This window comes from Bidens hawaiensis, unplaced genomic scaffold (genome assembly GCF_021521415.1).
Source record: "Bidens hawaiensis isolate Kalapana, Puna unplaced genomic scaffold, B.hawaiensis_p1.1 tig00032723_1, whole genome shotgun sequence".
Lineage (NCBI taxonomy): Eukaryota > Viridiplantae > Streptophyta > Magnoliopsida > Asterales > Asteraceae > Bidens > Bidens hawaiensis.
In genome coordinates, this window is record NW_027495578.1 from 96,143 (window position 1) to 111,667 (window position 15,525).

Genomic DNA, 15,525 nt, shown 5'->3' on the forward strand with positions numbered 1-15,525 from the left:
ATCCTTGAAATAGTTAACTTGTTCACTTAATTTGTCAAGTTTTACCTGCATACCTAGAAGCACCTGATCCTGCAAATTAATTGTGGCAAAAGATGAAAGTTTCGGGGTTTACATGCAGATAAACTATAGCCAAATCACAATATGTGATTTAAATTAGAATGTGCATGAAACCGAAAAAAAAAACAATCCAAAACCAAAAAATGGAATCGGAACAAAAACTAGGTTTGAATAAAATTTTTCATGATACCATACACACATTTTTTTTACTAAGCAGGTTACATGACATGTTTAACATGGTAAAATATAGCAGTTTAAAAACACGAATGATACCATGTTTAACCAAATTTAAAAGTTATATTGCACGATAAATATATCAAAAGAAACTATCAATACAAATATACTATGTTTCTCTATAATATATTTAAATATTTATAAAATTACATCGTTATGATAAAACAGATACTGCATAAACGCGTCGTGTCGACTTATTAACCTATTTAAAAAAAATAAGATAAACGTACTACGCCTGCCTTAAATAGGTTACGCAGGTTGAGACTACTTACACATTTTTTAGTCGAATCATCAACGCGTACCCATTTTATTACCTAAACCTGTCCACCACAAATACTAACTCGTTTAACTTCATGTCAAGTACATAGTTTTAACGAATCATGTCATGATGGTCATCTCTACTTATATAAATTACCAATAGGTGAATAAATTAACAAGGGATAAAAATTACATTTTACTCTCAGATAATAATAACCTTGCTTTACCTTGTGTGTGATGACATAACATATAACCGTACAACTTGCATGCCCGTGAGCATAACACCAGTTTCTCATAAATGACACAACACGCCGATGAGGTCCAGCCCAGCTGGTCGGAGGTGGGGGGGATAACTCGCTTGCGAGGGTCCCGCCCGGGTGGTGGCCTAGGTTCGAGTCTCTGCGGAGGCAAAAAAAATACCATTTTAGGTTGAAAGGTCCCTCTCTCTGGGAGATTCGAACCCGGGTCCTTTAGGTGTTAGGGGGTGTGCATTGCCAGTAAGCCAAACTGTTCAAAAGAAAAAAAAAATTTTCAACTTCATGGTCTTCAATTTTTTTGTTTATAAAAAGCAATAAGAAATTGTGTAATTAATTTGTATTAAAAAATAAAAGTTTATATATTTAATAAACTTAATTTAGGTGTGTAATATAGAGTTTTAGGGATACACCAACATTAAAATAATACTTTTATAGTCTATAGTAGTATAAAATAAAATCTATAAAGCATGTTAAATGACTAATATAATCTTAAGTTTTATAGATACAAACTTATTTTGTAGAGGAATTGAGATGTGAAAAATCGAAAACTTTCAGCCGGTACCGTTGCTGATATGATCATGGTAGATTCTACTAGGGTGATTTATACGGTGTATTTCAGATTCTAATGATATTAAACACTAGTAGTTTCTCTGTATGTGCGTTTTAATGAAATTTCGAATAACAAAAGATTAATGTTTTTAATCAAACTATGGAAAAAAGTGTGGATTTTTAGATGGGCGTTTTCAAATATTTCAAATGGCAATGAGCAGAAAGTGACTTCATGCGGGGGTGGGGGGGGGAGCCTTGTGATTTGTTTTAACATAGTTCGGCGGAAAAATACAAAAGTCAGTATAAGAATAAAGATAGATTAGTTTTTTAATGAAACTTTAGGTTGGGTTATGATTAAGAGTAGTCTCATAGAGACATTTTGATGATATTGCTTATGAGATTTTATAAAAGTAAATAAAAAGAATAGAGTAAAATATATGTGTGTTGGAGTGAAGTACCATATATGAGCATTTAAATATGTGAAAAATAACATTGCACAAAAAGTAACCGTTCAAGTAAGTCAATATATACATACATGGTATGTTTAATTTACAGAGAATTAGAAAGGAAAATAAAATAACATTTAATGGTCTTCCACTGTAACTTACAACAACCATAGGGTTCAAGTTCAAGCCTCAATAAAGGTAAAAATAAGTGTAGAATAAAAATTGGTTGTTTAAAAAATAAAAATAAAAATAATAAATCTATAATAGAGAATAAAACTAAATTTAACATGTATGTTATTAAACAATATCACAACCAACAAGAAATTGCAAATTATATTTCTCTTCTTCTTCCCATCTCTCTCTAAATATATTTGCATATATGTACAAGGATATAGAATATTAATAATTCCAACACCATATATTACACACACAAACACCCTCTTTCAAGAATCAATATATCAAGAAGATCATTTCATCTTTATGCAAGACACAACATTCAAGAAGTAAGATCAAGCATATTCATCTTCATTCAAACCGAATCTACACTAGAACACCAAAAGGTAAGATCTTGGACTAAAAGTTGTGTTTATTATTATTATTAGATCTTGGCTCGCAATAGACTTAGAATGGTTGATCGGGCCATAAGGATTCATAAACTATGAATCCTGGCCTTGATCAATGCGAAGAACAAGATCTCGCATTTATGGCTTAGTAAATTTGTAAAAAGGTTGGCTAAACGAACTCGGTTAGAGTTTAAAGTTTGGTAGAATGATAGATTAATGTATCCTTAGAAATAATTAAGTAAGAAACTTTGTTTTAAATCTAGATAAAATGAAAAAAATACAATCTTATGTCAAGAACCAACTCTGTTTTGGTAAGAACTAGACCATGTATGAGTGAGTATACATGCATTAACTAGATAGGTGAGTTCTGAGATGGACCACCTAATGAGTAATGACCAAGCAAAAGTCTAAGCCAAGATGCGAGATAGGGTACAATTTGCTATGTCTGTTATGTTAGGATCGACAACACCCGTTGAACACGAATTGCGGAATACACACGAACAACTGAACACTCGGAGCACACACTCTCTGTCAATCTCTGCCACTCAAGAACACAAGACGAACACAAAGATTTAACGTGGTTCGGTCGCTACACTGCAACCTACGTCCACCGGGTAACTAGGAGTTTATATTACTTGTGGTGATGGTACAAGATTTACAAATACAAAGATATCTTATATAAAGATTGAGAAAAAAACAAGAACCATGGAACATGCCGTAAACCATGGAACGAGGCTTGAATTTAGAGGAGTCACAAATGTGTTTGTTCTGTGCTGTCTACTTTCTGCCACAATCTTTGACAAACCTCAAAGTGGCTTCACACATAACAATCTCCCACTTGAAGCCACAGAACAATCTTCACATGTGCTTCAACTGTGCATCTGTATTTCTGTAAGAAACTTTTCATCTTCAGTATCTTCCTAGTTACCCCAGCCTTCTCTTCAATTAACCTGAAAGCCCGTTGAAGCTCCCACTGAGCTTCAACCCATCAGTCATGAATGAAAATGTCACTGACCCATTTTCTGTCCCTATCGGCTCCCACTGACACGAACTGCCCGATCCTGGAACATCCTGAGAATAAACACTCTCCGAATAAAGCAGATAATCAACTGGAGAGACTTTGACAGCTGGAATACTGGTTCTCTTAACCCACTGTCGTCTGGTAACTCTGACTGAAGCACGTCCCGTGCTCCCACTGCCACGAATGCCTCTGACTGATTTCCCTGAATCTTTCCTAGCACGTTCAACCTGAATCTGGCATGTGACTCTGGGTTTGCCATCTGCAAAGAAAACCTTCTTCTGCCCATGAGATTCCGTGAACCGAATCTTGGTCTTCTTCTGAACTGGGACGGTTACTCCCTCAGACGGTAAACTGACTATATACAGGGAACCTCGTTTCTTTCCTCGAGCTACGACTAGATTTCCCTTTAGAACCTTCCACTGCCCGTTCCTGAACTTAACCTCTTGCCCCTGTTCATCCAACTGCCCAACAGAAATCAACTGTTTCTTCAGACTTGGAATTACCCGGACATCCTTCAAAGTCAATGAACCAACTGGAGTCTTTAGATCTAAGTCACCCATGCTCGTCAGCTCGAGAACCTCATTGTTCGCTAGTCTTACCTTACCAAAATCACCGTCTTTCAGATTTCGCAGTGCTCACTGCTGTGGGTAGCGTGAAATGAAGCACCCGAATCCATAACCCAGGAATCCACACTGCTCTCCACACTACAGATCAAAACATCATCATCTGACTGTTCTACTGCAACGTTAACTTCTTTCTTCTCATTTGGACATTGATTCCTAAAATGCCCAACATTTTTACAGTTCCAACAGGTAACATCATTTCGAGTCCTCGACTGACTCCTTTTCCTGTTACCGCTCCCACTACCACTGTTATTTCTTCTTCCTCTGCCAACGTTCAATAGTCCACTAGAAGACTCACCTGAATTTCTTCGTCTGATGTCTTCACCCAGAATGAGATCCCGAATCCCATCAAAAGTGAACTTGCTGGTAGAATTAGTAACTGCTGTAACAGTTCCCGACCAGCTATCAGGCAAGGATGATAACAGTAGTAGAGCCTGAACCTCATCCTCGAATTTTATACCAACTGACCCAAGTCTGGACAAAATCGAGTTCATATTGTTGATGTGTACAGCTACTGAACTTCCTTCTTTTAACCTCGTGTTAACTAACTCACGAATCAAGAAAACTTTATTTGCTGCCGAAGGCTTCTCGTACATATTAGAAAGCGCATCCATAATCCACGCGTTGTGGTCTTCTTCAGAATGTTGAACGCAACATCCTTCGTCAGCGATAATCTAATAACTGCCTTGGCCTTTTTATCCAAAGTTTCCCATTCGTCTTCTACCACCTTCTCTGGTCTATCACCCAAGACCACGTCCAAATCCTTTTGAACGAGCAAATCCTCCATTTGCATTTTCCACCAACCAAAATCTTTACCATCAAACTTCTCAATCTGAAGTTTACTGCTTCTGCCATTTATCAAACTTGATGGGTCTCTTGCGTCAAATGACTAAATTGGTGGACTTGTTTGGAAAAGGAAAAGGAATCTTGTCTTTTCCTTTTAATTTTTGACCAAAAAGAAAGAAATAGACGTGTTCTACTTTATTGGCCACAAAAAGAAAATTGAATTATTTTGTTTGAAATTTGGAATCTGGTCACGTGGTCACAGAAGAAAAAAATATCAAAAACTTTACCCATAATTCACTTTCTTCTTCTTCTTCTGCTCAAATACACACGAACAACTGAACACTCGGAGCACACACTCTCTGTCTCTCTCTGCCACTCAAGAACACAAGATGAACACAAAGATTTAACGTGGTTCGGTCGCTACACTGCAACCTACGTCCACCGGGTAACTAGGAGTTTATATTACTTGTGGTTGGTGATGGTACAAGATTTACAAATACAAAGATATCTTATATAGAGATTGAGAAAAAAACAAGAACCATGGAACGACAAACCTCAAAGTGGCTTCACACATAACATGTTAGACTTAGTTAACTCGGTTAACTAACATTTAATGTTTAAACAGTTGTCAAGGAAGGAACCAGTCAGACAGACAGTTAAAGCTCCGCAAGGATAAGCGAGTTAGGTAAGTTCTAGCCACCCTTTTACCTTTAAACATTTTGGGGATGTATGCATACTCGTTAATGAAGAATCGATACACGTAACTTTAATTAGTAATGTATATCGTCTATGAATGTGTTTATATATTACATTGTTTAATATATATTAGTAAGTATATATGATTGGAGAAAATGTAAGATTACATGGTAGTTTGTTGTCATGGATAGAGAAACCCGGGCATGAACACAATAAAGGAGTAAAAGTCTATATTGTGATTAGGCATGTGTTATATTATATGGTATAGATATACATACAAGGTATTAATTGTTACTATTATATACGTGTATGTGGTCCAGTTATTGATAATATAAGAATATGGTCTAGTTATGAATACAAGGAGAATATGGGGCAGTTATGTCGTTGACAATTCATTTCATTTTTATTTTTGTCTCATAGGGGCGTTATCAACTACATGAGCATACCAAAAATAAGGCAAGTTGTTTTTTTAACTAAGATATCAGTTTAATATTGTAAGAGTATGTATGTGGCTAATTATGTTATTGTTGTGCACAACTTCATATTCAAGTTCGGGATTTATATGATCCTTTTCTACATGATCTTAATTAACTTTGCATCGTCTACGCCAAGGAAAACGTTAGCTGGTTGGTGATCGTGACATTCGTGGTGATAGTAGCCGAATTCGAGATCGACAGTCGCCTAAGATAGGTCCATCTGAACGGGTTAGCCTCCAAAGAAAGAATTAGAAATTTTTCTTCATGGGGCAAAAATAGGGGGCTACACATGTGATTTGTTTTTCAACATTGGAAAAAAAAGGCAATAGTATGGCAGGGGATCGTTCAAGCGAGAAGTGGTTTAAGAGTGAGAAATACGGGAAGTGAATGTGAACCATTTATCACATAAATCAATGGTTATACGATAGCATTTATGTAAATACATTGAAATTATATCAGATGCTTTATCCTTCAAAGGGCAAATTCATCAATAGTGGTTAGGATTACAAATAGTAACGCGTGGTATCCCTGTTTTCACTCCCAAACGGCCAAACCATCGTCAACATAAACTCCTACCGCCAAATCCATGTACCTATGTAGTATGTGAAGAGGTATGTACCCGCCTCAACACCGAGCAAGGCGGGTCAACCCACAAGATAAAGACAAGAAGCTTGAAATCAAGACATTATGAAGGCACAAAGCCAAAACCTATGCGCATGGCGCATATCACATATGCCCAGGCATCATATGCCCAGGCACCACACATGCTCAGGCATCATATGCCCAGGCACACATATGCTCGCGCATCACATATGCGCGCGGCGCATCAGCGCGCGGCGCATATCACATGCTCGTGCATATCACATCTGCGCGTGAGAATAAAGAGAAGACCTCGCGCATCCTCAGGATTGGCGCATATCACACATGCACATAATCAACCTCGTCCTTATCCAAATCAGGATTAGGGCAACCTTGATTGTGCACGTCAGACAACCTTCCAGAAGGTATCTTTTTAAGGAATAAGAATATGCTGATATTGACAGCTGCCAAATGAAAGGTGGACAACTCAGCATAACCCATGTGCTACCACGTGATTATAACCAATGAGAAAGCACCAGGTGTCCCAGAGGACACGTGGCGCAGAGCAATTGGAGGAGGCCAACAAGGCTGAGCCCAATCAGTGGAAACCCTAGCACTATAAATACAGCATCAACTCCACAAGGAGAAGACACTCAATCATTCACAGTTACAGCTAGTAACATATTCAATTACATTCAATCACAGACAGTTAGATCCAGTAACACAATCACACAGAGTATTCAGCTATTAAGCAATACTCTCCAGATTTCCTTAATCTGTCATTATTATCTTCTCCCACAAAATACTTATTCTCACTCCGGAGGGTTACCCCAAAGAGGACCCCTCTGTCCCTTTCTGAGGGGTAAGTTGACGGTGCTGTTCATTTTGTAGGTGGAAGAACCCAGATCCAAGAGAAACCATCGGTAAGATAGCATAATCACACCCGAGGAAAGTAGATCGTCTACCAGTGAGTCGATCCACGCTTCTTCAGTATGTTATTACATTTTCGATATTGCTTTAAAACGCATCATGTATTGTACTAACTCATTGTTATCTCTTTTTGTTGGTACATGCTGGATTGTTGATCTACAACACCTTCTACATTTCGTATGACAACTAATTGTAGCGAACATATGAAACATGATAAATGGGTTTTATTGAGCTTGGATATTCATGTATGTGCAATATATGCGTCGTATTATTTATGTCATTGTTGTACTTGTACTTGTACACACAGGAAAAAGGATTTACTGCATTTTTTGTTTTTATGTAGCAAGTGGTATTGAGTTTACCGGGTACGGTCGGGTTTTTGACCAGGTTTTATCGAGTTTCGTGTACGGTCGAGTTCTGGATTTGACTGAGTAGAGGTGGAACCGGTCTTGATGGGTCTGGGTTTGATCTGGTTTCACGGAGAAACCCAAAACCTAGTACTTACTCCTTACCCGCCGGGTACGACCACATCCGGTTGCGGGTCAGGTGCAGAACCAGGTTTTTTTTTCAACTCCACATATAAACCAACCGGCTTAATTTGATATGAACACTTTAGCTAACTTTACCAAAATAACTATTAATTTAATGTTTTAAAAAAGTGACATTTGTGAAACATCTCTTTATCATAATATATCATATTATGAAACATCAATTCATTACTAGACAAAACATTTAACATTCACCATCATTGAAAACAATAGCATTCAATTTTTTTAAAAATTTATCATATTCCAGGTCAACTTTTCACAAATGAAACAAAACCATAGTAAGTTTGACCAAAACTCCATGTAATTATTTTTTCACATTTTAACCTTAAAAAAAAACTATTCAAGCCCACCTTTTATGTTCTTTTGGCACTCTAGATTTTGTTGACTTTGAACTTGTCAAATTTCTAGTCTTATAACCACCAGAAACAGACTTTGACTCCTTTGACTTTGACTCTTGTGACTTTGACAAGTTGACCGAATCCGCTTGTTGATTTAGTGACTTCTCTTTCAAGGGAATCGCGGGTCGTAAAGGTTGTTCACTTGATTTAACCGTAAGCTTAGAGGTAGTCGAATGTGTCGGTTTTTGTGTTTTCAAAACAGCAACATTATGATCTTCCATTTCCTTGTTTATGTGATGTGTCACAGGAGTCCGAGGTTTTGTTTTGACAGAGGAATCTGAATCATCAGACGGGCCGGTCGTGCTGTCCATGTCATATACTATATTGTCTGACATGACAGGAAGGTTTTTTGAACTGGAAGTTGACTTTGAGGAAGATGGTCTTCTTAGTCTTGTGAGATGCATCACCTAATATATGCAATCAAAAGTGTATATGGTTTGGTAAGAGATCATAAGTTACATTATTTGGTTAAAAGTTTAATAAAATAAGTTGCATATATTTGTAATTTTGTAGCAAAGTGGAACTGCCTTATGTTAACCTTTAAAAGTAACATGACAAAAATGCCCCTCACATGAGAGCCAAATGACTAGGGGTGCAAACGAGTCAAGTCACTCACGAGCCACTCGAGATTAGCTTGTGAAAAAGCTCGAGCCTAAAAATAAGCTCGATTAATAAACGAGCATGAGTCCAAGCTTCACTCAACGATCTCAAGCCGGCTCGTGAGCCTATTAATTACATAATTTTATTTAATATATATAGGTGATGGATAATTTGAAAACTCATTGAGTTTTATAAACTCGATGTAACAATTTTTTTTTATATATTTTTTTCAGATGCATTATATGTATGTTAAATTTATTAGAATCTTTTTTTGTATTTTTTTACACAGATCAAAAAGTGAAACCAATGTAACGAACTGACATTACAGCGAACCAGTGTGATGTAACAGTTTGTTACATCGGTTTCACTTTACGAGTTTTGTAAAAAAATACTATAAATATATAAAATTAATAAAAATGAGCCGAGCTCGAGCTTTAGAAATAGAGCTTAAAACAAGCCGAGCTCGAGCTTTATGCAATTTTATATAAACCTAAAGAACATAAAATGTAGTTTACTAAACATAGAATGTTTAATAATACACTAACCTTGTCTTCAAGAACCATCATGTCTTTCCTAAGCTTTGTGATCAACATGTTTTTCCTACGAATAACGTCTTCCAGTTCCGCAACTCTCTGTTTCATAAACGAAAAAAAAATGTTAACAAAATACAAAACTTTGTAATCCATAAGATAAATGGGATTGAAATGTACCCTTGAGTTATGAGATTCTGTTGAGTTGAGAAAATCAGATAATTCTTGGATTGTAGCAGTCTTTTCTTCACATTCTCTTTTAAGTTTAACAATATCATGTTCAACAGGAATATTCCACTATAAAAGATACACAAATAATATTAGATTCGGTATGTATGTAGGGGAGAGTTCATGAGAAAACCAGAGAGTTACGGGAAAACCGAGAAAACTACTACAAACTAATTAATTTTTATTTTTTTCATTTCTTTTAAATATAAGGTTATAGATATAAAAAATAAAAAAAAACAATTATAAAAAATACATAGCTCACGAAGTTACATATATGTAGCTCACAAAGTGACATATACGTACCTTGTACACGAGGTACATATATGTATCGTACAAGTTACATATATGTAACTTTGTGAGCTATATATTTTTTTTACTTTTGTTATCTTTTTTATTTTTCTAATCTTATAATAAAAATAAATTAAAAAAAATTGATTGGTTGAAAGTAGTTTTCTCAATTTTCTTGTATATATTTAGTTCTCTCATGTATGTAACTGCAAGTCTGCAAGTATCATATCAGTTTATTCATACCTGAACATCTGTTGACGAGCTGACACTCGGAGCCCAATCCGACAAATCAGACATACGACGTTCTTCTTGATCATCATTAGCCATTTTAGACTGGACCACATTATCATCATCTTCAACAGATTTGCTTTTGATATCAACCTGGATGAATTAATAAGTATATTATCAACAACTTTGTTAGTAAATAAAAGATGTTCTACTCTTAAGTTCTTTTCTTACTTCTTTGTAATCTGATTGTGGTTGATGATAGTTGCAATGCGGACACTCGCAGCCCGAAGACTTGTAATTATAGGATGTGATATCTGGTTTATCTTTGAAATAGTTAACCTGCTCACATAACTTGTCAAGTTTTTCCTGCATACCTAAAAGCACCTGATCCTGCAAATAGTTTGTGACAAAAGATGAAATTTTAAGAATTTACCCTGTGCATGAAACCGAATAAACCAATATTTGGTTTTATGTTTTTGTAAAAACCAAACTTACGGTTCATTTTTGGATTTGCGTGTAATAGAAACAACACAAAAGGAACCAAATTTACAGATTTTCATTTTTTATTTTTTTTTACTTTAAGTAATAATAAGAATTAATAAATATGTTACTCAATTTTTTAGCCCAGATGAACAATAATTATTATTCAATTACTAATTAACAAAATACATTTGGCACAAATTCATTATTTCAGGCTAGCTTGTTTTACCAACATTTTCATGCTTAAATGGCAAAAACCGAAACCTAAATGAGCTCGAAGCGAAAAAAGCCGAAACCAAAACTGAACCTAATTCAAACCAATAGCTAGGGGTGCAAATGAGTTGAGCTGATCGCTAGCTACTCGAGATCGGCTCGTAAAAAAAATCGATCGAGCCGAGCTTAATCGAGCTCGAGCCTTAAAGTAAGCTCGTTTAATAAACGAGCCCGAGCTTCACTTATCGAGCTCGAGCCTGATCGTGAGCCTACGAGCCTGTCATTTATATAATTTTTAAAATATATATTTAATAATTATTAACTAATGTATATAGTGTTATGAAAAAATAAATGCAAATACCTAAATAATATATATTATTTTTATATAAAATTATAATAGAAAAATTATATAAAAAATTATAATTATATAAAAAATAATTATTTTGGCCTCGTTTGGGTCTTGAATTAAACGTTAAGAAAACAGAGTTATTTTGGCCAACATGCAATGGGGTGAAGGCACAGGAGGGGTTGTTCCCTTGCGGGATTGGAAGGCCGGTGCTTGGCGTGAAACTCCTTGGTGGTGCTGTAAGCCAGGATGCGGGGTTTATCAGCAGTTTGGCTATGAAAAGGGCATCTAGCGCTGTGGAACTGATGAGCTGTCTCCCAAGACTTCGGGATCCTCAATGCAAGCTTCTTTTGCTTCTCTCATGTATGGGAGTCGCCAAGCTTTTGTTCGGTTTGAGAACATGCCAACCTATGTATGTGGGGGAAGCTGTTTCTATATTTGACAATGGTCTTCGAAGGGCGATTGAGGACATCGTGGTTTGTGGAGGTCCGTTCTTTGGGGATCTCCAATGGAGGTTGGCATCACTTCCGATCCGTTATGGGGGGTTGGGTCTCTGTTCGGCCGAGGATGTATCTAAATATGCTTTTGTGGCTTCGAGAGCACAGTCGTGGTGTTTGCAAGACCAGATTCTTCGGGGTTGTGATATTTATGGGTTGGACTCTGATTATGGGTGTGCGATGGATCGTTTACGTACTTCACTTCCAGATTTTGATCTTAGCGGGTTCTCTAATAAGGACACCGTCCCCCCTAAAGCCCAACATGTTGTGGCGAGTGCCTTATTTAGTGGAATCGTCAAGAGTTTAGAAGTGAAGTTTGATCTATCCCCTCGCCAAAGGCGGTGTTTGAATGCCTTCGGGCTCCTCGGGCTCAGGATTTTCTAACGGCCATCCCCATTGAAAGATTAGGCCAACGTATGTCGGGTTTGGAGTATCGGGCTATCCTTAAGTACCGGTTAATGATCCCTATGTTCCCGACGGATGAACCTTGCCCAATTTGTCGCAAGGTCTGTTTGGATTCTTTTGGTGACCATGCGGTGCATTGCAAAGAATTGCCTGGCTTTAAATACAGACATGATCTGGTTAGGGATGTTCTGTGTGATGTTCTTAAACGGGCAGGGATTTCTGCTAAAAAGGAGGCCCCTGTTAACTTTCTCACGGATCCTATTGAAGGGAGGTCTACTTTACGACCAGCTGATATTCTTGTGTTCGGGTGGGCAGGGGGGAAACACGCCTGTGTGGATCTTACAGGAGTGTCTCCTCTTGTTGGGCTCAGGGACCGTGGGTTTGTTGTGGGTCAGGCTGCGTTGAAGGCTGAATCGGGCAAAGTTGTTAAACACGAGAAAGCTTGTTTAGATAATCAACATGTCTTTCTACCATTTGCTTTTGATACATTTGGTTTTCTGGCTCCAGAGGCTGTGAACTTTTTGAGTAGGGTTCAGCGTGTCGTACACGGAACCTCTTCAGCTTCTAGGTCCCAAAGCTTCGTTTTTAGCAGGATTGGCTTTGCTGTTCAAAAGGGGGTTGCGGCGCAGCTTGTTGCCCGTTTGCCTGCCACTTTATTGTAATCGTTTTATAGTAAATTATATAAAAATAATTGATAAATAGTAAACAAGCCGAGCTCGAGCTTGAAAATCTACGCACGAGCCGAGCTTTGAGAATAGAGCTCGAAACGAGCCAAGCTCGAGCTCTGTGTAAGATAAACGACCCTAGCCAAACAGTCATCGAAACTTCAAAAAAAAAGTTCTAGCTTTTGGTTCAGTTTTAGCTCAAAGCCGACCGAAGCTGAACTGAACCGAACTCAAGCAAAACTGAAACCAAACAATTTTCAAAAATCCAAAACCAAAGTTTCGATTTTTAGTTCAACTTTATCCCAAAACCGTACGGTTTTCAAAAACGGAATAACCGAAGTGGTTCGGTTTTAGCCTAAAACGACCCAAACTGAACTATGCATACCCCTAAATTAAATTGAGTATATGAATTCTTAACCGTAATTGCAGAACTATAAATACTCCAATAATTAAATCATTCAATACAAAATCCCCATTTCAATAACTAAACAGAAATGTAACTGAATTAACAAACTAACTAACTAACTTACCCGAATCTCAACCGACTTCTTCAACTTCAAAACCAACTTATTCCTCATCGCATTCGCATTCGCAACCGCGATAACCGCCACAACCAACACCCGTTGCATCGGATTAAACATCTCCCACGCCACCGCTTCTTCGGGGCTCAACCTGCCTCCGATCGCCTTCGCCGATGTCACTTCATCGGCCCCGATTATTCGCCCCTGTAACGATACCCACGCGAGCTGTTTCACGGGTCGGGTCGGCGGGGTGAAGTGGGTTGAGAGGCGCCTGGGAGATGGGTTTGGGAATTGGGTTATTGAGATCCATGGCAGAGGTGTGATTGGTGGTGGGAAGTGGAATTGGTCGTCGGAGGTCATGGTGGTGATACGGCGGAGATGCGGTGGTGGAATTGGGTGGATTTAAAATGGTAGGGTTTAGGAGGGAAGGTGAGGTGGGTATTTATTTAAAAATTATTAATATTATTTGGAGATTGTGATTGTGTTATTATTTATTATTGGTAGCCGTTGATATTCTCGAGGTTTGAAATTTAAAGTTTATTTTTTATTATTATTATTATTATTATTATTATTATTATAAACTTTGGTGTGTTTCTTTGGAGCTTTTTGAGCTCATGCGTCGAGTGATTTGGTATTGATATGCTCTGCTACCTTATTTTTATCCTTAAATATTCACAAATTATAAATTTATTGGCAGCATAATATCATATGTTTAATAAATTAATTAATTTTATAGCCTTATTTAAGTAAATTTATGCCGCCAATAAATTTGTAATTTGTGAATATTTAAGGGTAAAAATAGAACATAAAACAAGCCGAGCTCGAGCTTTATAAATAGAGCTTAAAGCAAGTCGAGCTCGAGGCTACTCAAACTCAGGCTCAGCTCGTTTATACCCCTACACATGGCATGACTTAACTGGAAAATAGGATGCAAGATGGTGACAATTAAGGATGGGCAAATTCGAGACTGGTACGGGTACGGGCCCGATCTCATCCCTAGTGACAATGACTAAAAGAGTACAAATTTTTTTTTAAAAAAAAAGAAAGAAAAAAACCTCTATACGAGTCGTTGTTTGGATCAATTATAAACTTTGGTTTTGGCCCATTCCTTATCAATATCTATATAATTAAACTAAAAATCAATATATTTTATCTTTTATGTTCAATTCTATAACTTTTTTTAATATATTTATTTATCGTTATCCATTTACTCTACTCATTTCACAATCTTTTAGAAAATATATTAAAAAAAATTATACGGTATGTATAGTGTAACCTCAAATTTAACTTTCCAATATAACCTTTTCTATCTTCTATACTCACAAATACTCATAATTATACTATATAATTTACAAAACTCAGTCACATATTTATAGAGAACGAGCTCAATATGTTTTTACATCGGTCTCTCACTCTCTTGTAGAGGTGTGGGGCTAGGTTGTTCGTATGCTACTTGAGTTTGGTTTGTTCAAAACTTAAATTAAGTATAGCTTAAAATCATTGACGTCCCAAAAATTTAGACTTCCTAAGGCGGAGAGAAAATCAGGAGACCTTTTGTATTGTCTTTGCTTGATTAACAATTTTAAAATTATTCAATTATATGATCGATTAAACTTAGAATTAGAAGTAAAAGTTCTTGATTTATGTTAAATTCAGTATGTGTTGTGTTTCCTGTTAATTTTATTCCGGTATCATGAGTTTTAAATTTGGACACATGTAATTAGGGATGTCTCTAATTAGGGATGCTGTTTGACTTGTACTTTTATCCATATGTATCATGTCATTTGTCGTGAAATTTGAGGATTTGTTGGTTTATTTAGGGCTTTGTATATTTGTTGATAATATAGCCTACAGAGAGGATATAACTATAAAAGAGTTTGGTTTAGCAATGTACAACTTTACTACAGCCTTTACTCATGGATGCTAATGTAATGTTTCATATTCATGCAATTTTTATTGTTATGGTTTTTAACATTTAGTTAAATAGTTTTTTATTTACTTTGAGTGTTTTTAGCAAATTGCATCTGGACTGTTTTGAAAGTTATTTTTAGTATCTATGAAAAAAGTCAGGCGTTATGGATTGGGGTATTTAATTTGGTATTT

At 36.6% G+C, this 15,525-nt stretch overlaps 1 protein-coding gene across 1 annotated transcript; it reads right to left on the reverse strand.

Moving 5' to 3' along the window:
- Positions 1-8,363: 8,363 nt before the first annotated feature.
- LOC143583919 (uncharacterized) lies at positions 8,364-13,782 on the reverse strand. Its single transcript, XM_077066095.1, has 6 exons — positions 13,432-13,782; positions 10,527-10,685; positions 10,311-10,448; positions 9,732-9,848; positions 9,567-9,653; positions 8,364-8,828 (listed from the first exon to the last, which is right to left on the reverse strand). The coding sequence occupies exons 1-6, from the start codon at positions 13,780-13,782 to the stop codon at positions 8,364-8,366; spliced, it is 1,317 nt and encodes a 438-aa protein (XP_076922210.1).
- Between the last annotated feature and the right edge of the window lie 1,743 nt (positions 13,783-15,525).